General features: G+C 42.5%; 4 protein-coding genes across 4 annotated transcripts; 1 reads left to right on the plus strand and 3 right to left on the minus strand.

The window, feature by feature from the left end:
• Positions 1–234: 234 nt before the first annotated feature.
• On the minus strand, positions 235–1876 carry spp2 (secreted phosphoprotein 2). Its single transcript, XM_026157758.2, has 6 exons — positions 1481–1876; positions 1271–1398; positions 1072–1194; positions 659–772; positions 517–565; positions 235–403 (listed from the first exon to the last, which is right to left on the minus strand). Exons 1-6 carry the CDS (start codon positions 1530–1532, stop codon positions 300–302), a joined length of 570 nt encoding a protein of 189 aa, XP_026013543.2. The 5' UTR covers positions 1533–1876; the 3' UTR covers positions 235–299.
• Positions 1877–2191: 315 nt separating this feature from the next.
• Positions 2192–6593, minus strand: alg11 (ALG11 alpha-1,2-mannosyltransferase). The gene is made up of 5 exons (XM_026157753.2): positions 6445–6593; positions 4678–4899; positions 4223–4594; positions 3549–4114; positions 2192–3460 (listed from the first exon to the last, which is right to left on the minus strand). The coding sequence occupies exons 1-5, from the start codon at positions 6489–6491 to the stop codon at positions 3177–3179; spliced, it is 1491 nt and encodes a 496-aa protein (XP_026013538.2). The 5' UTR covers positions 6492–6593; the 3' UTR covers positions 2192–3176.
• Positions 6594–6835: 242 nt separating this feature from the next.
• On the plus strand, positions 6836–11126 carry cpb2 (carboxypeptidase B2 (plasma)). The gene is made up of 11 exons (XM_026157754.2): positions 6836–6994; positions 7236–7311; positions 7396–7520; positions 7611–7719; positions 8487–8588; positions 9041–9145; positions 9784–9894; positions 9977–10073; positions 10178–10380; positions 10478–10562; positions 10647–11126. The coding sequence occupies exons 1-11, from the start codon at positions 6918–6920 to the stop codon at positions 10856–10858; spliced, it is 1302 nt and encodes a 433-aa protein (XP_026013539.2). The 5' UTR covers positions 6836–6917; the 3' UTR covers positions 10859–11126.
• Positions 11127–12443: 1317 nt separating this feature from the next.
• LOC145424439 (uncharacterized) lies at positions 12444–26549 on the minus strand. The gene is made up of 3 exons (XM_080297775.1): positions 26172–26549; positions 22185–22613; positions 12444–12729 (listed from the first exon to the last, which is right to left on the minus strand). Exons 1-3 carry the CDS (start codon positions 26547–26549, stop codon positions 12565–12567), a joined length of 972 nt encoding a protein of 323 aa, XP_080153901.1. The 3' UTR covers positions 12444–12564.
• Between the last annotated feature and the right edge of the window lie 293 nt (positions 26550–26842).

Genomic DNA, 26842 nt, shown 5'->3' on the forward strand with positions numbered 1-26842 from the left:
ATCTGGGACTCTCCGCCACTTGACCTTAGAACTGAAGCTTCTCGTAACTTCAAGTAACTTAAAGAAGTCCAGACGCTTTTCTTTGCAAGCTCCTTTGACTACGAGGACCTGGATGACTGAGAACCTTCACAGACAGAAAAACAGGTATATTTTCTTTGTGTTTCAATAATCATTCAGCAGCTCTGTAAATTAAATGAGAATTAAAGGGGGACAAAAAAAATTTTGCAAAATATCTTAATTCAGTTTTTTTTTAATATATATGATCAGCACCTAAAAGAAAGTCATGGATAGCTGAACTTTCACACTACATAGTTGCTGAAAGTGTCTCCTCTGGGTCGGTCTTCTGCCAACTGGTTGTACCGGGAGCCGCCAGGCTGGGCTGAAGGTGCAGCTGGAGCTGGGACTGCCAAAAGTTTTGAGGTTGTTAGTCCACTTATTTGCACTTAACATCCAAAAACGTTTTAAATAAAGATCACTGTAAGAAAAAGACAAAAGAAAATGTGAAAATGTGCTTACCTCTGTTAGCAAATGGGGCATTGAACTGCTGTCTCCTTCTCAAGAACACCTGTGGAAACAAAGCCTGGGTATTCATGCGCTGTGCATAAAGGGCAACAACTGTTTGGCTCTTTAATTTGTGCCGCTCTGACTCTTGACTCACCTCCTCGCTGCTCTCTGAGCTGGAGCTGGAGCTGCCATCGTGGCCGCACCTCAGAGAGACCACCTGGGGAGACCTGGCCATCATTCGTACCCGGGTGGAACAGGTGAAGGAGGGCTGAAGGTGGGTAAAAGAGAAAGAAACAAGAAAAAACCCTGCTTTATTAGTCTGTGTGATATTTCTTTAAATACCTGGTGGCCGCTGTCCCGTCAATCACACAGGGGCACATTCTGGCCCAGTAAACTCGTGCCAATGTAAACAACAGGCTGTAGCACTGAGTCAACATGTGTCCACACCAGGATACAGATATCAGCCCTTCACAGGGAACCATCCACATAATATTCCAGCTTCTGACGTGGCTAATTTATTTATTATCTCACTGAAGTATTTGGAAAGCATTGGTTTAAATGTCTCACCACAAAGAAGCCGGGCCTGAAGGCACAGGCCTGAGGGTCGTCTTGGGAAGTCTTTGCACACTGAGTCTCCTTAATCCGAAAAACCATCAGCAGGTCGACGGTGTCCAGGCCCGTGGGGATGACCTGTCACACGTGGGATATTCAGGACAAATCAGCTGTTGCCATACTGTTAAATGCATTAAGCACACAACAGGCTCACCTTTGCGACAGAGCCTGTAGTGACCCGGTAAAGGTGGCTGGCAGCATACACAGAGTTGACCTCTGCCAAAGCTGCTCCCAGGGCGCTGTCTGCCGCAGACTGCAGCTCAGAGTTGTGAAGTGGGATGCCTTCAAAGTCACAGACGAGGAGGAGGGAAAGGTGAAGTTACTGAATCTTATTTTGAAGTGATCAGGACAGAAAGTTACTCACCTGTGCATCCAAGAGACAGCAGCAGGGCTGGGAGGAGCACGTATGACTTCATCTTGACGATGGGCACCAAACCAAAATGCCTCAAAGGTTCATCTACTTCTCTCTAAATATACTCAGCACTGAACCTGTGCACCGCCTCTTAAACTCCATAACCCCTTAAAAAAAAGCCTCCCTCTCTTGCACTGTCCTGTCTGCCCAGCTTCCTTTTATGTCCTTTGGGTGCATTCCAGTACCCACACTACCATACGATGTCCTAATACACTGTACGTCAAATGCAATGTGACAAATAACCGGGATGTCCTGCTGCATGCAATATGTTAGGCATGCTTTAGGGTCATTCTGATCCTGAGTCCTCTACATGAATGGTAGGAGGTTCAAAGTTCAATATGATAAAGCAGTATGTCCCAGTCACATGCCCATTGTAAGGATGATAGAAATGTGTACTGAGTGTAAAAACAAAAAGAGAAGAAAGGAAAATAAGGTGAGCCCAGGCTGATGTGCTAAATTAAATTAGTAAATATTTGTGCATCCTCTATATGAGACTTTCTTAAATGTATGAGAAAAATTCTGATGATTTAGAAGCTACTCGAGACCCTTTATAATATATATTTGCAAACTTATGATGCAATTTAAGGAAAACTGTCTCAATCCACCTTAAATATCCACTTGTTCTGCAGCGATGACGAGACTGATAACAGCTCTGAGAAATGCTTTTGCATAAAGTGGTTTTTATTTCAGTCATGTTAATCTCCCCTCGGTTTTCTTCATCTTTACAGATCACTGACCCCATCTGTCACAGCACATTTCAACTTCAGGTCAGGTTCGGGCACTTTGACAATTTATAGGCCTGATAAGAACAGTCCAGACTGTAGTTCTCAGCTGTTAGCAGTTTATATAGTGAGACACAAAAGCAACAATCCCTCCCACTCACTGTATGTTTATTACATTCATCCTTGATATCAAAAATACATTCTGGAAATGTGAGGAACTGGAACTCTTGTAAACAATGAATGTTTCCTGTTATTTTGCTCCCTTTTCAGCATAGTTTAGCACACGATTTGTTCCCCTTCAGACACAGTTCACCCCAAAATGACTTGATTCTATCTAACACACAAAGAATAAATGTTCAGTCAAATTAATTTCGCTTTAATCATGTGGGGGAGTATCGTTTAAAGTTTCAGAGCACTAATGTGCAGCGATCACGTTAGAAATAAAAAGCAGCACTGAAACATTAACACGCACCACGTTAACAAAACTGGAACAACAGACAACGATTAACTACAACTTCTAAACACAGGATTGTGGATGAATTCACACCCACTACATGAAGAACATTTTCATTACTTACATTAAGATTTACTATCGGAGTCATATTCACGTTTTATGGGAATGACTTTGATCCTTGAGTTGAGCAGTGTGCTCAAAACATCACTTAGTTTTGTTCTGTTTTGTGGGTTTTTCACCCCAAATTAGAGCCTTCAGTTGTTCTGATTCAAACTTTATCCTCTCTCATTTCTACTTTTAGGAGAAATCCTGGAACTAACCTTTCAATACCTGTATTTGGGAGTCTTTTATCCACAGCTCTCTGCTTGAGCTCATGACTGATCTGCAGCCCTAAGTGCATGAGGGGAAAGGTGCTCCAAGTATCAAACATCACAACACGTGCACAAACACACATGTAGAATAATTCCTCCTCTCATCGCTCGAGTGTTCCTATGAGTGGCTCAACAGCGGCTAGAAAGCAGGCTTCAAACTCCTGATCTGAGAAGCGAGCCACAGACTGACGCGCGTTGCGCCTGATCTGCAGGCGGCTGCTTGGCGACATAGCCAGAATCCTTTGGATGGCTTCTGCATAGCCGTCCTCGTCATCAGCAAGAAAGCCAGTCTGACCCCCCTCAAAAGGTACAACAATGTCCAACTTGGGGCCGCCAGACTTGTGAGCCAGAATCACCTTCCCTGCTGCCATACACTCCACGACACCTAGAAGGGGGGGAAAAAGAGAAAGAAGTTGGATATTTTCAAGAAAATCCCGTTTTAAAATAGACATTATGTCAAACGGATTGATTACCTATTCCAAAGTGTTCATTCCACATGGTATGAAGTCCAATTGTAGCTTCCCCCATCTCTCTCTTCAGCTCCTCAAAGGGTACGTTCAGCTTAAACTCCACCCTGTCAGCCACGCCCATCTCCTGGCACAGCCCCCTCAACATGAGCACTCTGTCTTCATCTTCCTGGTTCCTGCATCCACCAATCAGAACCAACTTCAGTGCCTCTCTTCCCCCTAACCCCTCCCTCCTCCTATCAAGCACCTTTTTAAAGGCTCGAATCTGCAGCCGGTGGTCTTTCTCCGGCCTGAACTGCCCAATAGAAATGATCGAGTGGCACTTCCTGTCCCCGTCCTCTTCGAGCGGGATGTCTGTGAAAGCGCTGACGTCACAGGGCGGGTAGACCACACAGGTGCGGTTGGGGGAGCGCCACAGTGATAGGATATGATCGAGGGTCCAGGAGGAGTTGACCATGATCAGGTCACTGCAGGAGCCGGCCATGCCGTAGAGCAGGGCGAAGAGACAGTAGTAGACCACCTTAAAGGCACTCAGGAAGAGGCTGTTGGAGATGTAGTCTGGGTTGTTGAACCTGAGACATTAACAGTGTGAGACGGTTAGAAAACAGCTGTTTAAAAATTAATTAATTAATTAATTAAGAACACAATCAGTTAGCGTGCTCTTTAAACACAGCGTATACCTGGGGTTTCTCTCTCTGACTACAGAGAGCATGTCAGTGCTGATGGTGGGGTAGTGAACATAGCTAGCCACGCTGCAGCCTCCCAGGTAGCGGAACAGAGGCAGAGTAAAGGCATAACCCATGGAGTCGATGTAAATGTCTGGGACAAACTCTGTCAGTGCCTCCCACCCCAGGAAGACAGATCCCACGCTCTGTCCCAGCAGGGTGAAGTGAGGAAACAGTCCGGGCTCCACGAGCAGCCGGTGCCTCAGGAACACAAAGTGAACCGGGCGGGGGAGCAGGATGTTGAAGCGACGTCGTGCTCCCTCCAGGATCTGCTGGCCTGTCACCCCCAGGTCCCCTGTGTACACCACAAAATTGATATCTGCATACCTGTGGAGACATCGAGGTCTTTTAGGACTTTTGAGAATCACCTTAAAATTGTGCAGGAAAAGCAAAAAGACACCCAGCTCTACCTGTTCTGCAGCGCTCTGATAGCACACCAAAGCACCCTCTCTCCTCCTCCCCCAGCATTACAGTAAGGGTGAAAGAAGGCCACAGTGGGACGTCCGTCCCTTGCTCGCCGCACAGTCCTGTTGCTCTGCAGCCAGAAACGCACTGCCAGCACCAGCAGGACCAGGACAGCAACGAGCAGAACACAGAGGAACAGCAGAGGCAGCAACAACTTCCACAGTAAACTGAAAAACATGGGAAGAAAATGCTGAGTAGTTCTGTTAACCTGGGTTATAATTCATAAACACACTGAAGATGAAGCTTTAGAGAAAGAACCAGAAAGGAAAATACATCCAGGAGATAGAGAAGACAATACATGGTAAAATCCACAAAGTAAAAGACATCAGAAAACAAGGTATAAACCTTTGTGCAAGAGAAGCTGAAACCCACACAGAGACATGGAGAGCAGTCAAACCACACAGAAAGGCTCCAGCTGTGACGTGACAGTGGTAACCCCTCCACCGACATGCTCTCTTGTCCGCGTCAAGGCACTCTGTGACCCCTGTATGACCCCTGTTTCTTTTATGCACCATGTATGATCACACCTGTATTACTTTACACTGTTTGAAGATTTTCCAATGAAAAGCAGGTTCTGCGGGAACCTGAGCAAATGTGAAACACAGGCAGTTCTCGCGATAGTGTCAAGGTGTTTTGCCATAAAGTGATAAAGTCTTTCTACATGTAATATTTGTTTACTTTTGGTTAGTCAACAGGATTTACAAAGGGGTTATATATAAAATGAAAAAATAAATAAAAAAGATTTGTTTGGCAAGTATCTTTATAACCCTGCATTATTGTAACTATATTATAATCAATCCAGTCCTTTTTAGACAACTTGATACAACTGTGAAAAACGCATTGGTTTTAATGTCAATGAGACTTGACTTTGCAGGGAAAAAAATGATTGCAGTATCTACCTTGTATCAGGAATGTTTTTTTCTGGCTCAAAATGATTTGACATCATTAACGAGATATGTTTGGTTTATATTTTTTGGCAGGCAATCACTTTTTAGAACAACAGGTTCCTCTCGACCTCTGTCACTATTAACCCGCTGGTGGAGCTAAAATTCAACAGATATGGGTCAAATTTAACCCGGAAGAGCCTCAGTATAGAAAAAAAAAATGTAGCACACGAACAATACTTTTTTAAATGCTTTTATTCTTCTTCTTTTTGTATTTCGGGGTTAGTTTAAGAAATAACATCGAATTTGAAGTTAAAGAAATGACGTTTAGGTTGTTTTTACTGCTATCAAATGTCAAAACAGGTCAAATTTGACGCGAACAGTTTTATGAGGGTTAAAGAAACCGTGTTACATATTTATAATGAGTGTTCAACTTGCATTACATTTTTAAATAAGGTTAATATAATATATTGTTATAATTAAAGCTTATTAAAAAAATCTTATTGGATTAAATAACTGTCCACCAGTCCCCTTTTGGATTTTATAGAGACGTTATATTATATTGTTAACAAATCGGAACCCCCCCGGTCTGTGCACATGCATTTCCCCCCGTACAGGGAAATTAGCTCAACAGCTAAATAACCAGAGCTTTGTGCAATATTTCACCGCTCTTAATCGTTTGTCTTTGACCAAAGATCGTCTCTGCTACTACAGAACTAGCAGCAGCACCCGAAAAGAAAACGACACAAGCTAACTCGGTTTCCCCACGCGACCGTTTATCCTGTTATCCCGGTTTGAGCGCGTGCTTTAAAAACAAATATATCCTACCTTGTTAACTCACACAAATAGTGGGCCAGCTGATCGTGGCCCGACATCTTGGCAATGGAAATTTAACAACACATCACAAAAATCGCTTCCACTTTCCCCCTATGCTGTTTTCTTCCCGTTTCCCCCCCCCACGTGAACCTCAAACTCTATAGTATTTCCCTTTTATCTGGCGCCACCCACAGGCGAGGAGGTGTTACGCCACTGGGGTTTTCTACGATTAAAAAGAAGAAGTGCAAAGCTGACGTTACTTTAGATTTTTGCGATTTGTACTACATAAGTTAATAAAGTTGTTTACAATGTAACAGTAGCAGTTAACTAAGCAGAGGGCTCTGCCTCAGCTGACCCGTGCCCTTGTTCTTCTCTAAAAGTAAAGTTCAACTTCTAAATAAACACAGTTTCAATCAATATCATCTCCCTGCCCTCATACTTTGAGCGGATCTCTGCCTTTTCCAGTCCAGCTGGACCCTGACATCATGTCGACTCCTTTGATTTGGTTTGTTTTCATGAATTTGAGCATACTACTGAAGCCAGGATACTGCACAGAAACAAGGTGAGGCATCTTAGCAGAGATTTCTGTCTGTGGTTGTTTTGGTTTTTGGGTTGTTGTTTTTTTAGATTATAAGTCTTTACTCTCATTTTGAACCGTTTAAAAATGGTTATGACACTCTTGTGTAAATACCTCCAACCATATTGTGACACATGCAAATACACTCCCTATGGGTAACCGAGTGAGATCGGTACTATATGGCTGTATCTTAACTGCATGAGTATTTTTTATTTTTTAAATTTAGTGACCAAGTTCTATCAATCACCCCACAAACACAAGAACAAGTGGACACCTTGAGGAATGTATCCACACACTATGAGGTAGGCATTAAAGTTAAGTGATCATACACCTGTAATGTTTTGTTTTTACTTCTGTGATTCATTACATCAGATATTTTCTCACAGACAGTCCTGTGGCAGCCTGTTTCAAATGAGTACATCAGTACACAAGTGCAGGTCCACCTCTATGTCCCTGGAAACAGCTCTGTGACAGTCAAGGCAATACTGCAGACACATGGCATAACACACAAGTATGCTGCTTAATGCACGCACACCATTCACTAAGCATCGAGTCACATTTCATTCCAAGTGAATCATTTGTGTTTGCATGTTTATTTTAGGGTCTTACTGGCTAATCCTAATGTGCTGACCGAAATGCAGATGAAGAATGACTCCACTGACCCACGAAGCGGTTCAACTTTTTATGAGAGATATCACACCCTTGAGGAGGTATACATTTCCTATTTAAAAGAATGAGATTGAAAGGAGTCCTGATGTGCTCATTTTCAGCTCTGTAGTTTTGTTTTCAGCCTCTGCTAGAGTAGCTTTTCATTGGTCACAGTTCGATATAATCCCTATCAGCCTTATTCTGGGCCTTGGTGCTCCCCATTGGTTCATCACTTAACTCCACCCCATCCATTTAAGCCAGCTTTCTTCTGGTTGGCTGCCCCATGTGAACAAAAGATTTGAATGGCAGGTGGGTGGAGTTCACAGCCAGAGCTGTGACCATTAGTGATGTGTCATACTGCAAATTTTGGTGACGATCCGATACCAAGTAAATCAAGAGCAGTATTGCCGATACCAATACTGATACTTATACTTTTAACCTATAAAGGTTATGCAGGGGAGAGCAGCATGTTATGATTTATGTGCTGAATCATTGTACATTTGCCAAATAGTTTAGAGGGATACTGCGATAGATTGGCGAGCTGTCCAGAGCGTCCTCTGCCTCTTGGCCTAAGACAGGTTGGATAGACAGTTCGGATTGGATGAATAATAAGTCCGCTTTAAGCATGTTTAGTGACGATGATGATGATGGGCTGCCGATATTTTTTATATTTTCTTCAACTTCGCACAGTAGTTTTATTAGGATATTCTAAACTTCACAGCCACCGTTTATCACAGAGCTGTTGTTTTAGATTACATGGAAATGCACAGCTACCCTGTATGTTATACTATATTACAGCTTACAACCACGTACGCCGTCTCCATTGTAGATTTATGACTGGATTAACAGAACTGCACAAGACAACCCCAGAACAGTGAAAGCCATCCTTATTGGTTCTTCATACGAGAAGCGGCCGCTATACGTTCTCAAGGTAAAGCTGCATCCGTCAACTTGAACTTGTAGGAATGATAAGACTGTCCCATATTTACAAAACAGAAAGTTTTTGTCCATTCACAGAAAACAGATCATGGTAAGAAAAAAAACCCAGGAACATTTCTGTCATTTCATTGATTATGTATTACTTAATTACTTTGGTATTGTTAAGAAAATGCAGTTAAAAGTCTAAAATGTATGCCCTCCATCAGATTTTCCAAAGCCATCCAGTGGGCTGGGTTGGAGTCTTTTGCTGGGCTAATTTTGGCCCTCGAACCTTATGTTTAACACTCACAGACCTTTTTTTTTTACTCTTTGTACACTTATAGGGGTAAATAATCAACATTGTTTATCCCATTAAACATACTTTAAGCTGTAAAGTGTTCAGTGTTGACAGCTCAGTTTACTTCCTGAGCACAGTTTCATGTGTATGGCCTCTTTTTTTCTCAGCTGTCTTTCAATGACAGGCCAAATAGGAAAGCCATGTGGATTGACTGTGGGATCCACGCAAGAGAGTGGATCTCTCCGGCTTTCTGCTTGTGGTTTGTGCACCACGTGAGTCCAACTGAGCTGCGGTGTCTGCGTTTGTTCTCTGTTCTCTGTAATCGATTACATTTGTTTGTTCGTCTGTCTGTTTTTTTGTTAGCAGTTTCTAGTCACCACAGTGTTCAAGATATCATTTTCAAATTTTGTTTGATGGTAGATACCAGTAACAGCTCAAGATGATTTAATTTTGGTGCTAATCTGGTCAACCCCACGGTCACACCAAATGTGAAAGTCATTCAAAACTGTATATTACCCACAGCTTCTTATGGATCACAATGCATTATCCTATAGAAGCCAAAGTTCCAATCATATGGGTTCAATACAATACACCATTTTAGTATGTACTGCGTCAAGGTCATAGGTCAAAGGTCAGGATCACATCCAATGAAGCTTTATGAAAAAGCTTTAGTTTCCACTGGATCATCTCCAAACTTAAAGCAACAAATGAAGACGTATAATTTCACAATGACAGAAAAAGACTAATACACTACACTAGATTTCCATATTGACAATGCTGACATCAAACTTTATTTTAGCCCTTGCCTTTGATGGGGAGTTGAGCTCTCTAAATGCTCTTTGTTGTAAATGCAATGGAGTCTGCTCTCTCTCGGAGCAGTTTCACGAACGCTCCGCCATCTGTCCGTCAGTCTTTGTCATTTTATCAGCAAAACTCGGAAATTACTCGCATCCTGGACAGCATGGATGTCTACGTCCTGCCTGTGATGAATCCTGATGGATACAAATACACGTGGACGGCAGTAAGAACTCAGAATCATTTTTTCAATGTAAAAGAAGTCATTTTAAATAGATGTATGATTTTTCCTTATTTTTATTTTTCAGATTAAGAGAAGGTGGTGGAGGAAGAACCGTTCCATCAGTAAGTCGGGTTTTTGCGTTGGCGTTGACCTCAACAGAAACTTTGATGTTGATTGGGGCAGTAAGTTTTCCTTTCCCTTTTTTTTTCTCATGTGTGGACGCACTCGTTGATCATGCAAGGGTCTCTGTAGCTTCCACAAGGTCACGTGTCGCTGTTGTGCCCAGTTAAGGGATCCTCTCAAAATCCTTGTGAGGAAATCAACTGCGGGCCGTTTCCTGAGTCTGAGCCCGAGGCGCAGGCTGTGGCCAACTTCCTGCGCAGACACAAGGACACAGTTCAACTCTACATCACCATCCACTCCTACTCCCAGATGTTCATCTTCCCATATTCCTACACCTTTGATCAAGCGGAGAACCACAACGATTTGGTGAGTAGTCTGGATGATCCACGAGTCTATCCAACAGCAGTGAAAGACTTATTCAACTGTTGTGTCTAAACCTCTGTGAACACACATTGTTCATAAGCTTGAGATGGTCCAAGAAGCTGCCCAGAGGATCAAACGATATTACAGGAACACCTACACATATGGTCCTGGAGCAGCCACATTATGTAAGACAGCCTTTTTTCTTTTTCGTTTTTTTAAAGCAAAGTCACTGTAACTTGAATGTGTGAGTGTTTCTATTCATTCTTCAGACCCATGTTCTGGCGGCTCTGACGACTGGGCGTACAAACTTGGCATCAAATACTCCTTTACGTTTGAGCTCCAGGACCGTGGGGAATACGGCTTCCTGTTACCACCTTCTCACATATCCGGGGCCTGCAACGAAGCGCTGCTTGCGGTCAAGACCATTGCTGTCAAGGTTTTGGAGAAAACACAAGCTCCGGCAAACCATCACACGATCTAAGCAGTTTTGTGATTGTAACTAAACAAATTTTGTAGTTTCACTTGAGGATCAGTTAACTTGTAACCTGTGTTCAGCACAGCTGTTATTTGTGGTATTTCTGTTTCTGGAGTCCTCTAACATAACGTCTGTCTTGCAGAGATTGAGTGGAACTGAAATGTATGGATCCAAAAACATTAGTTGACAGAAAAACTGTTTTAAAAGAAGTAGAAAAAATAAGTAATGGTGTTAATGATGTACTTACCCTGAATAAAACATGATCCATAGAAAATCAACTTCTCTGTAATTTAATTTCATAATATGAAAAACACTTTTTCTTACTATTAATACTAATATTAATTTTATACCAATGTTTTAGTCTTTTAAAATGAAAGTATTTGTCATGGCAACCATGCCATCCTGCTGTAATGCCACAATTTTCAAATTTAAATAGATTAGTCCAACTAAATAAGCTAAGGTCCTGTGACACCTTGGCTTATTTTAGACCTATTTCAAGATTCAAGGTCTTTATTGTCAATACAAAAATATACACAGTATTCAGCGTATTGAAATGCTGTTTCACCTCAAGCCCCCCATGGTGCATTTATAAGAATGTGTGATAAACAAGGACAGGACAAAAGACAATACAAAGTGATCGTGTGCAGTTACAGTGAAATGAGATGTTGTGCAGTTATTATTGAATACCAGGTTCAAGTGATGGTCAGGATATTGTGGACAAGACGAAACAAAGACATGTGCAAGATGTAAAATATGCAAATATAGCATTATGTGGAGGGGGGAGATGGGTGGGAGAGGGCCTCCAATGATCCTGCCTGCTGTCCTCACTAGCCGCTGCAGAGACTTCTTTCTCTGGTAAAAGGATGGGAGGGTGGGAGGAAGCAGACTGGTCTTCTTCAGCTTCCGAAGAAAGTGAAGATGTTGTTGGGCTTTCTTCGTGATGGTGGTGGTCATCTGACATGTGCACACCCAAGAACTTCACATTGTTGACCATCTCACATCACATCCATTGATGTGCAGTGAGGTGTGGGCCGCTGAGCTCTTCCTGAAGTATTTGATCTCCTCCCAACTTCTTTTTTTGCATATTTGTCACACTGAAATATTTCAAATCATCAAACACTCGGGCCTGATTACTACCAGACCTGTCGAATCAAGAAATCACTCACACAGAACATCTCTGACAAAGTGAAGTAGATCTCAAAAAGCAATGCATCATACCACAATCTAAAGAAACAGATGAGTAAAGAGGTCACTGACATCTAGAATATCCACAAAGACAGCATGCATACAGGAATAAAGGCAGGGATTGAACCACCAATCTATATATAAATTACTCAGGGTTAGTTGTGTCTCAGGAGTAGAGCCACAGCCACATGTCTGGTGTCTGTGACGGTGTCTTCTCCTGCGAGTACGGACACTGGGGGCCTTGTGGGGTCTTCAACGTCTGCGAATGGAGGAAAAGACCTTGTCTGTTACAGTTGCAGCAGGTACACCTGTGATTATGAATGTCCATTACAGTTGTCTGCAGTACCTGCTCCATGTCATGGGTTCTATTTATAAACTCACCTGGCAACTTTAGTGATGCCACTGATGTTGGGACTATTGGTGTGACACTATACATCATTTATGCCAGTATCTGAACTCTGGTGTAAATGAGGTCACAGAGGGATGAAGGGTTTAGGCCACAGCTCCCCGCTGCTGGCCGCGAAGGATTACCGCTCACTCGCAGAAGAAACGCATTGCATTCTCCTGGCTACTAGGACCTTCAGCATCCAGGCGATAGTTCCCGACTGACCGACGGAATCTCCCGCGCCCACACTGATTCTCCTGAGGGCCTCCGACTCATCGATGGTGGCTGGGATCACGGCGCCGTGGCACTGCGGAAAAGGCCTGTGTTTTTTACCATCACCAGTTAGTTTATTACATTCAGAGAAGTATTTTAATATGTTTTATTGATAAATGTTCTCTCAGCCTGTGGAAAGGCTTTCCATTGGCTGAGCACAGAGACTTTCTGTCACACAATCTTCCACCAGTTTCGTCCCTGTTAACCTGTGGGTGTTGATTGGGTGACCAATTCCATCAAGAGCCTGGGACGGTGGTATAATGCAGACCTCAGTGATACCTGGCAACTTGAACAACTAAGGCAGAACATGGCTAATGACCTCAGGCGGATTAACAACACTGCACTCCCAGGGAAACTGAAGCTCTGGTTTGGGTTGTTACCCAGACTACTGTGGCCGCTGACAATGTACGAGGTCTTGCTCAATCATGCCAATCGATTGTTCCTTATCATCCTAATTAATTTCCTCTTATGGCAAATTAATGACACATTGGGAGGATTTGTGTTTATGTACAACTGTTTGAACTTTTGACCCCACACTTTCTTATAAATGGCTCCAAAAGTCATTTAGACTATTATAAACACACAATGAGTTTCTCAGATCTTCCTGTTGTTGTGAGTAACATCAATCCAATGAGTACTGTCAAAGAAATTCATTTTAGGCAGGTGTAGTAAGGACTTCTTTGTGGAAAATATTACACTTGTGTGTATTGCTTGTGAATTCCACCAACTGTTCAGTGTCATTTGGCATGTTTAAGTTCATCTTGGTCACAGACATGTAGAGTTAATCAATCTAGATTAGCTGTTGGATCACATTTGATGATTCCTTTTCTGCCTGGCAGCTGTCGACCGTGTTCATTTCCCTTGTAGTTCTTTGGCTGTTTAATGCTTAATGATGGGAAGAAGGATTGTAGTAGGAGGTCTAGTAGGAGGTTGAGAGATATGGAGCCAGCGAGGAAGAGAGGAGGTTCTGTCATGTGGGAGCATTTTGAGTTGATTTTGTACTTATTTTATCTGAAAATGTCTTAACAAAACATCTGCTTTTCATAATAAACATATCATTACATTATTTTATTTTTTAAATAATCTTAAAATGTTATTCTACAAAATGTGCAGCAATTTAATTTGTTTATTCTTTTTTGGTGATAGTCTGCAGAGGCGGAGCCAGACATTTGAAACACCCGGGGCTTAGCCCAAAGGGTAGTATGCATGTGGGATTTTTCTTTTTTTTTGGGGGGGGGGGGGGGGGGGTGTAGAAATGACTGAAAGATTAATAGGCTCTGTTTTGAGTTTTGTTCAAAAAAGAATGACTTCATATAGGGAAAAATATATATCACATGTGCAGGACACCTTAAACTAGTTTTTTAATTAAGCAGCGAGGCAGAACAAGGTCAGGGCTGTATCAAGACACAGGGACTAAACCCCAATTCAACCAGACCCAGAACTGATCCAGAATTAAAAGAGGACTACAACAGTTGAAAATCAGGACTACAGAGGACTTAACCAAGACAGAACCACAATCAGAACTAGATGATAGCACTAAAAATCATCATGGGAGAAAGTACTCAGGGCCTTCAAGTTACACACTATGAAAGGCAGCAACAAGTTTAATATTCAGAAACCTAAAGTACAAACCGGATTCCAAAAAAGTTGGGACACTAAACAAATTGTGAATAAAAACTGAATGCAACGACGTGGAGATGGCAAATGTCAATATTTTATTCAGAATAGAACGTAAATCACAGAACAAAAGTTGAAACGGAGAAAATTGATCATTTTAAGGGAAAAATATGGTGATACAAAATGTCATGGTGTCAACAAATCCCAAAAAAGTTGGGACAAGGCCATTTTCACCACTGTGTGGCATCTCCCCTTCTTCTTACAACACTCAACAGACGTCTGGGGACCGAGGAGACCAGTTTCTCAAGTTTAGAAATAGGAATGCTCTCCCATTCTTGTCTAATACAGGCCTCTAACTGTTCAATCGTCTTGGGCCTTCTTTGTCGCACCTTCTTCTTTATGATGCGCCAAATGTTCTCTATAGGTGAAAGATCTGGACTGCAGACAGTACCCGGATCCTTCTCCTACGCAGCCATGATGTTGTGATTGATGCAGAATGTGGTCTGGCATTATCTTGTTGAAAAATACAGGGTCTTCCCTGAAAGAGATGACGTCTGGATGGGAGCATATATTGTTCTAGAACCTGAATATATTTTTCTGCATTGATGGTGCCTTTCCAGACATGCAAGCTGCCCATGCCACACGCACTCATGCCACCCCATACCATCAGAGATGCAGGCTTCTGAACTGAGCGTTGATAACAACTTGGGTTGTCCTTGTCCTCTTTGGTCCGGATGACATGGCGTCCCACATTTCCAAAAAGAACTTCGAATCGTGACTCGTCTGACCACAGAACAGTCTTCCATTTTGCCACACTCCATTTGAAATGATCCCTGGCCCAGTGAAAACGCCTGAGCTTGTGGATCTTGCTTAGAAATGGCTTCTTCTTTGCACTGTAGAGTTTCAGCTGGCAACGGCGGATGGCACGGTGGATTGTGTTCACTGACAATGGTTTCTGGAAGTATTCCTGAGCCCATTCTGTGATTTCCTTTACAGTAGCATTCCTGTTTGTGGTGCAGTGTCGTTTAAGGGCCCGGAGCATCCAGTATGGGTTTACGCCCTTGACTCTTACGCACAGAGATTGTTCCAGATTCTCTGAATCTTCAGATGATGTTATGCACAGTTGATGATGATAACTGCAAAGTCTTTGCAATTTTTCGCTGGGTAACACCTTTCTGATATTGCTCCACTGTCTTTCTGCGCAACATTGTGGGAATTGGTGATCCTCTACCCATCTTGGCTTCTGAGAGACACTGCCACTCTGAGAAGCTCTTTTTATACCCAATCATGTTGCCAATTAACCTAATCAGTGTTAATTGGTCTTCCAGCTCTTCGTTATGCTCAAATTTACTTTTTCCAGCCTCTTATTGCTACTTGTCCCAAGTTTTTTGGGATTTGTTGACACCGTGTAATTTTAAATCAACATATTTTTCCTTTGAAATGATACATTTTCTCGGATTAAACATTTGATCTGTCATCTACGTTCTATTCTGAATAAAATATTGACATTTGCCATCTCCACATCATTGCATTCAGTTTTTATTCACAATTTGTTTAGTGTCCCAACTTTTTTGCAATCCGGTTTGTATGTATCAGCAGCAGAATGGACCTAAAAATAAATGTACTTCTGCCCAGTTTGACCCATTTAGCAGAAGCCAGCCTGTTTAAGGCTCTGATATCTATTCTGTATGACTTAAAGCAGTTATGACATGGTCTGATTTTCTCACCCAATAAAGGAATATTTAATATATCAGTCTACTCTTCATTTTATCAGAAACAGTTATCACAGCTTGTACATTTTCTTTTTATAAATGTATGTAAGCAATGAGCCAAATTTAGTAATGCCAACATACTGAAGGAACAACATTTGTCTCCTATATATGATACACCTATATATGCACTGTCAAAGATACTTGTCTTTGAGTGAAGATTTAAGGTGATAAGACATAAATAACTGCAACTTGAATCTGTACTGAGGCTCAGTATTTGACACAGAGTTCATGTTCACTGCTGTAATAGCTAATAATGATTAATATAATAACTATAATATTGGCCATATTATATTTACATTACCAAAGTGATATGACTTTAGTCTCATGAACAACATTAGCTAATTCTTATTTACTAACTAATCTTAAATGACTGTTCAGTACAGAAATGAAGCCCAAAAATCATGTTTTACTGTCCTGTGGTCTCAGCCTCAGATACTTATCAAATCACACAAAGCTCTTGTAGAAACAAACAAACAAATGAACAAAATATGTTCTCCTTCATTTCTGTCAAACAAAGTTGTATGACACGTTTCCAGCAGTTAGTATCATGGTTGCTAGGCAACCTGGGAAGCGCGACGGAGACTAGATCGTCCCATTTCACAAGCCTCTCACTTCCGCACGTCTCGTACTTATAGTACGCACCGTACGTAGTGCGCGTACTTCAAGCGTGCAGACCCTGCCACAGCCTGAGAACCGTCACAGACAACGGGGGCGGGGCTTAAGCTCGGACAGATCAAAGGCCTTTGCAACGTCACATCAAAGGCCTTTGCAACGTCACAACAAAGGTGCTTCGAAGGAGCTCCCAAATAGCATAAATAGAGCCTTGGCGACACTCTACACCAGTGCACTCCAAAGTTGGTCCGTCTAAAGTATCGCTGAGTCTAAAATACTGCTGAAAGTCAACCGTTATTAAATATGTCCATAGCTGGACTGGCCATCGGGCATACCGGGCATTTGCCCGGTGGGCCGCTGGCGATTTTTTGTTTTTATGGGCCGATGGATTTTTTTTTTTTAGGAAGGGTATATATAATGAAAGGTGTTGGATTGGCCAATTGGTCATGATCGACTCTGGGCTGGACCAATTACAGCCGAGGAGGCTGGATGCACCCGCCCCCTTGTTTAGCAATCACGTGATTTTCGCGCATTGCATGCCGGGAACTCGTGGCAAAACAATCCAAGTACCGCATCAAATGCAAGCGTTTGCAGCACCGCAAAACGTTCATTCTCCGGTTCCAATACCTTCTTGTTTTTTCTTTGCCGCACAAAAAAGGAATGTACAAAACAAAAGGAGAACAATGCCGGTCCATACAAAGACAGACTCGACGAAAAGACAAAGAAAAATACGAGGAAAAAATCAAAGGAGTGAAAGGGTCAGACCCTTAGGAGCACCCAGAGTGGACAAAAGACGTCAGCGTGCTGCTCAACTTTCACCACGCTCAGATTTATAATTATAAGGTTCTTGGAGTGAGTGCATACACTCGTGAAGTTTAGTAACTTCAGATCACTGCAACAAGCCCAGGTACAGTTTACCGACAGATGGGTGCAGGACCTTGAAATGCACCGTGTAGAACGAAAGACCATCGTACATATCATAAGTTTACCAGTCTCACAAATCGTCCTCATAAATACACATTCGTTAACCGTTTATTAATATAACCTTTGAGCTCAACGGTAATTAATTAGTAGTGGAAATAATTTCTGGTAGCATCACAGAAATGTAGCAGTGACAATAATATTGTATGCTGTAATCGCACTGGACAATTAGTGATACAAAACAACTGTTTTACCCTGTGAATAAAAGTATATGTTTTTGTCAATGTACCATAATAACAGAAGCGAAACGCAATATTGTGTCAGGACAATTCACTATTTATGCACAATAAACAAAGGAGCATAGCGCGACAATTTCTGTTCAGCGCCAGACTTGCTTGTAACCTATATCACCAATTATGTTAAGAAAAGTGACGCATTAACTACAACAAAACTCTGACCTTTGTGGGAATGCTTGGAGCAGACTAACATGTGAGCTGGAGTGTTCTGAGACGTTATATTTGGTATATCCAGACCATCCGTCGGCTCTTACTTCGGAAACATGGCTTAAAAATTTTCTCTTCAACGACGTAATCCGATAAAAAAAAACGATCTCTTTACCCGTCGGCTTCCCGTGGCTGTCATGCGACCAGCTATTGCAGTTAATAATACAACAGCTTCTTGGCATTTTTTGGGTTTCTTTTTATCGCTAGTACCTCTTGCCACAAGTTCCCAGAATCCTTTGCGGTTTTACCCCTGAATGACGTCACATTTTCAATCTTTATCCTGGTGGGCCGGTCTCTAGTCAAAATGCCCGGGCCGATTTTTTGTCCCAGTCCAGCCCTGAATATGTCTCACGTTTATGGTAGAGCTAACGATCACGTTTTCCCGTGCAAAGGTTCGCACAACGTACTTCCACCCCTACCTCCTCTTCCTATTAAACCGCAGAAAACACAGCGTGCCCCTATTATTAAAAAGCAACACGAGGTTGTTGCACCTTATGCACCACGCATGTTAGAGACGTGGGACATAAACACAAATAAGAATTTACTTCCACCCCTGCCTCCTCTTCCTATTAAACCGCAGAAAACACAACGTGCCCCTATTATTAAAAAGCAACACGAGGTTGTTGCACCTTATGCACCACGCATGTTAGAGACGTGGGACATAAACACAAATAAAAATGTACTTCCACCCCTACCTCCTCTTCGTATTAAACCGCAGAAAACACAGCGTGCCCCTATTATTAAAAAGCAACACGAGGTTGTTGCACCTTATGCACCACGCATATTAAACACAAATAAAAATGTACTTCCACCCCTACCTCCTCTTCGTATTAAACCGCAGAAAACACAGCGTGCCCCTATTATTAAAAAGCAACACGAGGTTGTTGCACCTTATGCACCACGCATGTTAGAGACGTGGGACATAAACACAAATAAAAATGTACTTCCACCCCTACCTCCTCTTCGTATTAAACCGCAGAAAACACAGCGTGCCCCTATTATTAAAAAGCAACACGAGGTTGTTGCACCTTATGCACCACGCATGTTAGAGACGTGGGACATAAACACAAATAAAAATTTACTTCCACCCCTACCTCCTCTTCGTATTAAACCGCAGAAAACACAACGTGCCCCTATTATTAAAAAGCAACACGAGGTTGTTGCACCTTATGCACCACGCATGTTAGAGACGTGGGACATAAACACAAATAAAAATTTACTTCCACCCCTACCTCCTCTTCGTATTAAACCGCAGAAAACACAACGTGCCCCCATTATTAAAAAGCAACACGAGGTTGTTGCACCTTATGCACCACGCATGTTAGAGACGTGGAAATATTAACAGCAGTAAAATATAAATAACACCCCCCCCCCCCCCCCCCCAACCGGTTGCAGCAGATAGCCGCCCCTCCCTGAGCCTGGATCTGCTGGAGGTTTCTTCCTGTTAAAAGGGAGTTTTTCCTTCCCACTGTCGCCATGTGCTTGCTCATAGGGGGTCATTTGATTGTTGGGGTTTTTTTTTTTTTCACAACAACAGTTGTGAAAATATTCACAACTGTTGTTGTGAAAATATAACTGTTGTTGTGAAAATATTCACAACAACAGTTATATTGCAAAGTCTTCACCATCCATCAGCCATTACAATACAAATAATAAAAATCTTGAAATACATAAAAATGTTGATGTTTGATTTTGTTTACTTTAGTTTTGTTTACTACTACGTGTCTGATAGTGATTGTCTGAGTAGATAAAACAGTGGTCCTGTACCACCAACACCATTATGGAGATGTGTGAAAATGACTGGGAGACAGACTGGAGGACTACTGTGAAATCAGAAAAAGCAGAGTGGGAGGTACTTCCTGTACATTGCTTCTCCAGCTGTGTAAATTACATTTTTCTCAGCAGCAACAGCTTTGGGGTTAGGAGAATACCAGGACCAGTTAGTGCACAATTACCAATTCATCAGCTGCATAACAGCAGCTGGAGCCTCACAGCTGGAGCGCACTGTACTGAGTGAAACATTTTCACACTTCGGCGGCTCCGCTCTTTGTGTTTGTCTTTTTTGCGCTAGATTCTGAAGCTGCAGGTTTGATCTATCTTCAAACAACATTGACTGAACCAGCAGCAAAAGAAGATCCAAACTAGCTTCACGTTTCGCTTCACATAAACATTAAATAAACACCTTAAATTCCCTCTTACTTTTGCTGTTTTAACTCCACCACGATAAAAATCACACGTCATGCAGAGCTCTCCGTCTCTCTCTCTCTCAGGAATAGATTCCCATAAAAAAAGTCTGTTTTCTGCGTTATTCGCTTGCTTATTACCCACCAGGCTACCGTTGTTTACAGCGCTGTCTGCCACTGGTTTTTGTTTTTTAAATTTCCAACACGTAAGCCTAATTTCTTCACTTCAGTACTGAACAAATGTATCTACTGCAGAATATTTTTAAGGTTATCTGCTATAAAATCCCAGGCCAGGAAAATCTCCTTCATGTTTTTCTGTTTTATCCTCAGTTACTTTGACACAAAGGCATCTGCTGAGATGCTTACACCTTTGATCAAGTCTCACAAGTGTCAGCTTTGTTTTTATAGATGTAAAAACAAGGATATGTACTGATAAGTGATCAGAAATACAATATTTCTGACTGTATGGGGCAAAATTTCCCTGATTCAAATATAATCACCGAAATTCAAAAATTGCAGTTTTAATTTTCGCAAATGGCGCTCAATGACTCATTAACTGACGCTACTTATCAGCCAATCGGTGGCATGTAGTCTGACGACGTCACAGTGTAGTACCTGATCAGAATGCTTGGAATCCCGGGCTGTGAACTACTATGACCTAATGGAGAACCCAGAAAAGCATTCAGGATTTTCAGACGGAGCAGAATCATGGTTCCATCAATTGTTTGATGTTCATTTTATGAAATACTGTGTTAGCTTTATGGCCTGTATTTTGGTAAATGGCCTGTATTTATATAGCGCTTTACTAGTCCCTAAGGACACCAAAGCGCTTTACATATCCAGTCATCCACCCATTCACACACACATTCACACACTGGTGATGGCAAGCTACATTGTAGCCACAGCCACCCTAGGGCGCACTGACAGAGGCGAGGCTGCCGGACACTGGCGCCACTGGGCCCTCTGACCATTTATGATCTCACTACCACAAATAACAGAATTCAAACTATCCACAAACTGTCTCATGACTCCACAGAATATTTTCCCTAAGTACTTGAGGATCATCTATCTGTTTTTTTTTGGAAAACTTAAGGGGAGGTGTTATGACCCGGCTCGAGGCTGCAACATAAAAAAGGAGACGAATATCAGAGTGTAAGTGAGAAGAGGTTTTAGCTTAAAATGACATCCCAGGTTGGCTCAAATGGCTGTTGCCACAAAGGCAACGACTAGTGAGCTTCCTGAATAGCCTGCCACAGGTATGCGTTTATTTATACCTTACTAGGTGTGGCCAATTAGCAACAGCTGAACACACTGAGGAGATTAGGGGCTGCAGAGGGGCGTAACACCACCTCACTCAAAAGGGTTCCTCTAGGACCCCTAAATTTATTAAGCCAAAGCCAAAACTTGAGCAGTTTATTACCTGCTCTCCTGACACAAAACTAAATACTCGCATTTCTTAAGTTGGCATCTTTTTTTTTTTTTTCATCCTTTTTTTTTTTTTTTTTTAGGACAGGGGGAAAGAATGAAAGAAAGAGGGGGAGAGAAAGAAAGAAAACCAAAGGGGAGAAGAGACGGTGAGAAGGGGGGGAAGAGAGAGAGAGAGAAAAAAAAACAAAAACTCCTGGGTCACCTGTATGGAGAGAGAGAAAAACAAAAAAAAAAACAGGGGAGACAGCAAACAACAAAGAGCAACATAATAATAGAAAGAAAAAAAAAGCACCATCACAATAAACTAGCTAGTCATAGATATCAATAGTTACTAAATAATAAACGATATTGTGCAGCACGCAAGATAGACAGCGCACAGTGTGCTTTGAGGCAGCAGCCAAGAAAGCTGTAGTCCGCATCTGTGAATACCCATGTGTACACCTGTGTGCATACCTGTGTCCTGGAGGTGTACAGGTCCTGCAGAGATGGGAGTCTGCAGCCAATCACCTTCTCAGCAGAGCGCACAACACGCTGCAGTCTCTGTTTGTCCCTGATAGTGGCTCCAGCGTACCACACGGTGATGGAGGAGGTGAGGATGGACTCGATGATTGCGGTGTAGAATTGTATCATCATCCGTGTTGGCAGGTTGAATTTCTTCAGCTGCCTCAGGAAGTACATCCTCTGCTGGGCTTTCTTAATGACGGAGGTGATGGTGGGCTCCCACTTCAGGTCCTGGGTGATGGTGGTACCCAGGAAGCGGAATGAGTCCACAGAGGTGATAAGGGTGTCAGTCAGGATGATGGGGGGAGTGGAGCTGTGTGCTTCCTGAAGTCTACAATAATCTCCACTGTCTTCTGGGCATTCAGCACCAGGTTGTTGTGGCTGCACCAGGACACCAGACGTTCAACCTCCCTCCTGTAGGCAGACTCATCCCCATCCGAGATGAGTCCAATAACGGTGGTGTCATCTGCAAACTTGATTAGCTTGAAAGACTGGTGGGTGGAGGTGCAGCAGTTGGTGCACAGGGAGAAGAGCAGAGGGGAAAGAGCACAGCCCTGAGGGGAGCCGGTGCTGATGGTCCGGGAGTACGAGACATTCTTTCCCAGCCTCACATGCTGCTTCCTGTCCGTCAGGAAGTCAGTGATCCACCGGCAGATGGGATCAGGCACATTCATCTGGGAAAGCTTGCCTTGGAGATGGTCTGGAAGGATGGTGTTGAAGGCAGAGCTGAAGTCCACAAACAGGATCCTGGCGTAGGTTCCTGGGGAGTCCAGATGCTGCAGGATGAAGTGTAGAGCCATGTTGATAGCGTCGTCTACAGACCTGTAACCTACGTTGTTGGAGAGAGAAATAACATCGTGGAAGAGGAGGTGAGTAAAAATGTCCTAAATGCATTTCGAATTTATTTAGAACTACAAATTAAATTTCTTTTAGGAATTATTGTTTTTTAATGTCACAATTCCAACCCTGCTCCTTTATCCGGGCTTGGAACAGCAAAAGTGACCTGAAATTGGCACTCTGGTGAAATTAATTTGTGTGTGTGGGTGTGTGTTTATTAGTAGTTTTAAACCTTGTGATCCACAAAAATGCATAACAGTAATCTATTTATACCGCCTGAAGGAAACTGTTTCCAGGGCCTACTCCGTGGATCGGCTTCCTCCGAGGCGTGGACGTCTATCAGCAGAGAATGTACCTTCACCTATCAGCAGAGAATGTCCCTTAGTCTGTAACACAGTCAAATATATTCTCAAGTAATATTCAAGCATGCCATTCAGCGTGTTAGTACGAGCAGCTCGGGAGCAGCTTGGGAGAACAAGAAAACAGAGACTGCTTTAGATTGTCTTCCCAAAGTGACTCAACTTTATTCACAAGTACAACAGTTTATATAGAGGGTAAAATTCATGAGACAGCAGATTTATCAGTTTAAACCAGTACAGACCAAGATAAGGCAGCGTCTTCCTGCCCTTGGGTGAAGAAGCATCCTTTGTGTAGTTTATTAGTTCAGCTACAATTGTGATTATCTCAGCGACATATTTTCAAGGCACAAAATGAAGAGTTCTTTCATTAGTGAAATCTGAAACAAACCATTTGGCCTTCAACAGGCGTCTAAAAGATTAAGAAACTAATGTAGCTGAGGGAGTGATCTCTGTGGTATTTCAACCTTGTACCAGCCTGTGATTCTCACACATCAATTCTTGGGTCAAAGAGAAAAACACTGAAACAAAGGGGCCTTATTGAATGACAGAGTTTTCCTGCATAATGTCACTATAAAACAATATCCAGTAAATGCTCCCATGGTACTAAAATACCTAACACCGCCCACCCCTAATTCAAACCTCTTGCCAAGTTTGGTGCCACTAGTTTACTGTGAGCAACTCCCAGCCTAAAGCGCTAAAAACAATAAAACCCTACCCTTACTTACATAGTCTTCAGTGGTGTACTGAAGAGCAAGTATCACACTGGAAAACAAAGCGCCCTACAGGAGTTTCCCCACCGGAAGTAGTATATGCTAAGGTGCACTGTATTCAGGGTCTGCAGCCTTAAAGGCCGCATTTTAAGGCCGATTAGGTCACAGCGATGCAACGAAGGCTGTCCCAATTCAAAGGCTGCTCCAAATGCGGCCCTCATTTTCCTGAATTTTAAGGATGGGTTGGTGTATCCTCCATGGCCCAACATATCCAAGACTTTATAGCGCGGCGGTGGTGTGGATAATTTTGCCGGAAAAAAACGGCAGAAGCGTGGCACCCGAAGAGTAAACTTTTTTTAAAGTAAGTACTGAATATTATGTCACTTATTTACGCACAAATGTTTAATAAAGAAGAACGTTAAAACATTACTGTTGGCCACATACCGGCAAAGTTAAGTGCCGTTAGCAATTTTAGTACTAACTGGGTTTTAAAGCCTTACTTTAAAATATACGCCGTTCAATACTTGACATTAATCTTACAGAAAATGTGATACTTTTATGGATAATTAAAGTCAGTCATATATCCACAAACACAACAAGCTGAAAGTCAGTGAATGCTGCCAAATATCACGGCACAAGCAGGATCCACTGCACTGTTAATGTTAGCTATGTTATATTGCTGCCTCTGTTCGGTGGTGTCGAGCCAAACGGGCTTTAACGTGTGTTTGAACGAGCTGACGGTTCACTCGTTAAGCTGAAAGAAAGATGTTTTAATCACAGGAGTCACACATGTGTCCACTGGGAACTCTTCTTATTTAGCACTCGTAATAACACAAACACTAAATCCTCCTTCTCTTGTGCTGTTGTGTAGCAGTGTGTACACCTGAGACTGTCACCTGTCTGTCTGTCCTGCACTCTCTCTCTCTCTCTTTCTCTCTGATTGTGGAATAAAAGTATGAACATGTATTTATAAGTTACACTTGTGTTTGAATCCTGCAGCTTATCACACATTTGATTTCCATGTGTGACAACTGCAAGTGTCCAGAGTGAGGACAGACTGAGGGAGCCACTGCTGCACATCACCTGTGAGGCTTTGCACCCCTGATGATCCACCAGGACAAACTCAGCAGTGAGGAAGAGGAGGAGGAAGAGCCAGCAGCAGCTGACAGATGGAGAGAATAGACAGACTGTTCCCTGTTTGTGAAGGACTGCTAGGAAAGTTTAAAATAACTAATTGCCTGTCCTGAATCAGTCTCATTAGGTAATGTTCAAAATATTTTATCATTCCAGTGTTTTCAGTGTGGGAGAAAGTACTCAGGGCCTTCAAGTTACACACTATGAAAGGCAGCAACAAGTTTAATATTCAGAAACCTAAAGTACAAACCGGATTCCAAAAAAGTTGGGACACTAAACAAATTGTGAATAAAAACTGAATGCAACGACGTGGAGATGGCAAATGTCAATATTTTATTCAGAATAGAACGTAAATCACAGAACAAAAGTTGAAACTGAGAAAATTGATCATTTTAAGGGAAAAATATGGTGATACAAAATGTCATGGTGTCAACAAATCCCCAAAAAGTTGGGACAAGGCCATTTTCACCACTGTGTGGCATCTCCCCTTCTTCTTACAACACTCAACAGACGTCTGGGGACCGAGGAGACCAGTTTCTCAAGTTTAGAAATAGGAATGCTCTTCCATTCTTGTCTAATACAGGCCTCTAACTGTTCAATCGTCTTGGGCCTTCTTTGTCGCACCTTCTTCTTTATGATGCGCCAAATGTTCTCTATAGGTGAAAGATCTGGACTGCAGACAGTACCCGGATCCTTCTCCTACGCAGCCATGATGTTGTGATTGATGCAGAATGTGGTCTGGCATTATCTTGTTGAAAAATACAGGGTCTTCCCTGAAAGAGATGACGTCTGGATGGGAGCATATATTTTTCTAGAACCTGAATATATTTTTCTGCATTGATGGTGCCTTTCCAGACATGCAAGCTGCCCATGCCACACGCACTCATGCCACCCCATACCATCAGAGATGCAGGCTTCTGAACTGAGCGTTGATAACAACTTGGGTTGTCCTTGTCCTCTTTGGTCCGGATGACATGGCGTCCCACATTTCCAAAAAGAACTTCGAATCGTGACTCGTCTGACCACAGAACAGTCTTCCATTTTGCCACACTCCATTTGAAATGATCCCTGGCCCAGTGAAAACGCCTGAGCTTGTGGATCTTGCTTAGAAATGGCTTCTTCTTTGCACTGTAGAGTTTCAGCTGGCAACGGCGGATGGCACGGTGGATTGTGTTCACTGACAATGGTTTCTGGAAGTATTCCTGAGCCCATTCTGTGATTTCCTTTACAGTAGCATTCCTGTTTGTGGTGCAGTGTCGTTTAAGGGCCCGGAGCATCCAGTATGGGTTTACGCCCTTGACTCTTACGCACAGAGATTGTTCCAGATTCTCTGAATCTTCAGATGATGTTATGCACAGTTGATGATGATAACTGCAAAGTCTTTGCAATTTTTCGCTGGGTAACACCTTTCTGATATTGCTCCACTGTCTTTCTGCGCAACATTGTGGGAATTGGTGATCCTCTACCCATCTTGGCTTCTGAGAGACACTGCCACTCTGAGAAGCTCTTTTTATACCCAATCATGTTGCCAATTAACCTAATCAGTGTTAATTGGTCTTCCAGCTCTTCG

This window comes from Astatotilapia calliptera, chromosome 23, assembly GCF_964374335.1.
Source record: "Astatotilapia calliptera chromosome 23, fAstCal68.1, whole genome shotgun sequence".
In the NCBI taxonomy this organism is placed as follows: domain Eukaryota; kingdom Metazoa; phylum Chordata; class Actinopteri; order Cichliformes; family Cichlidae; genus Astatotilapia; species Astatotilapia calliptera.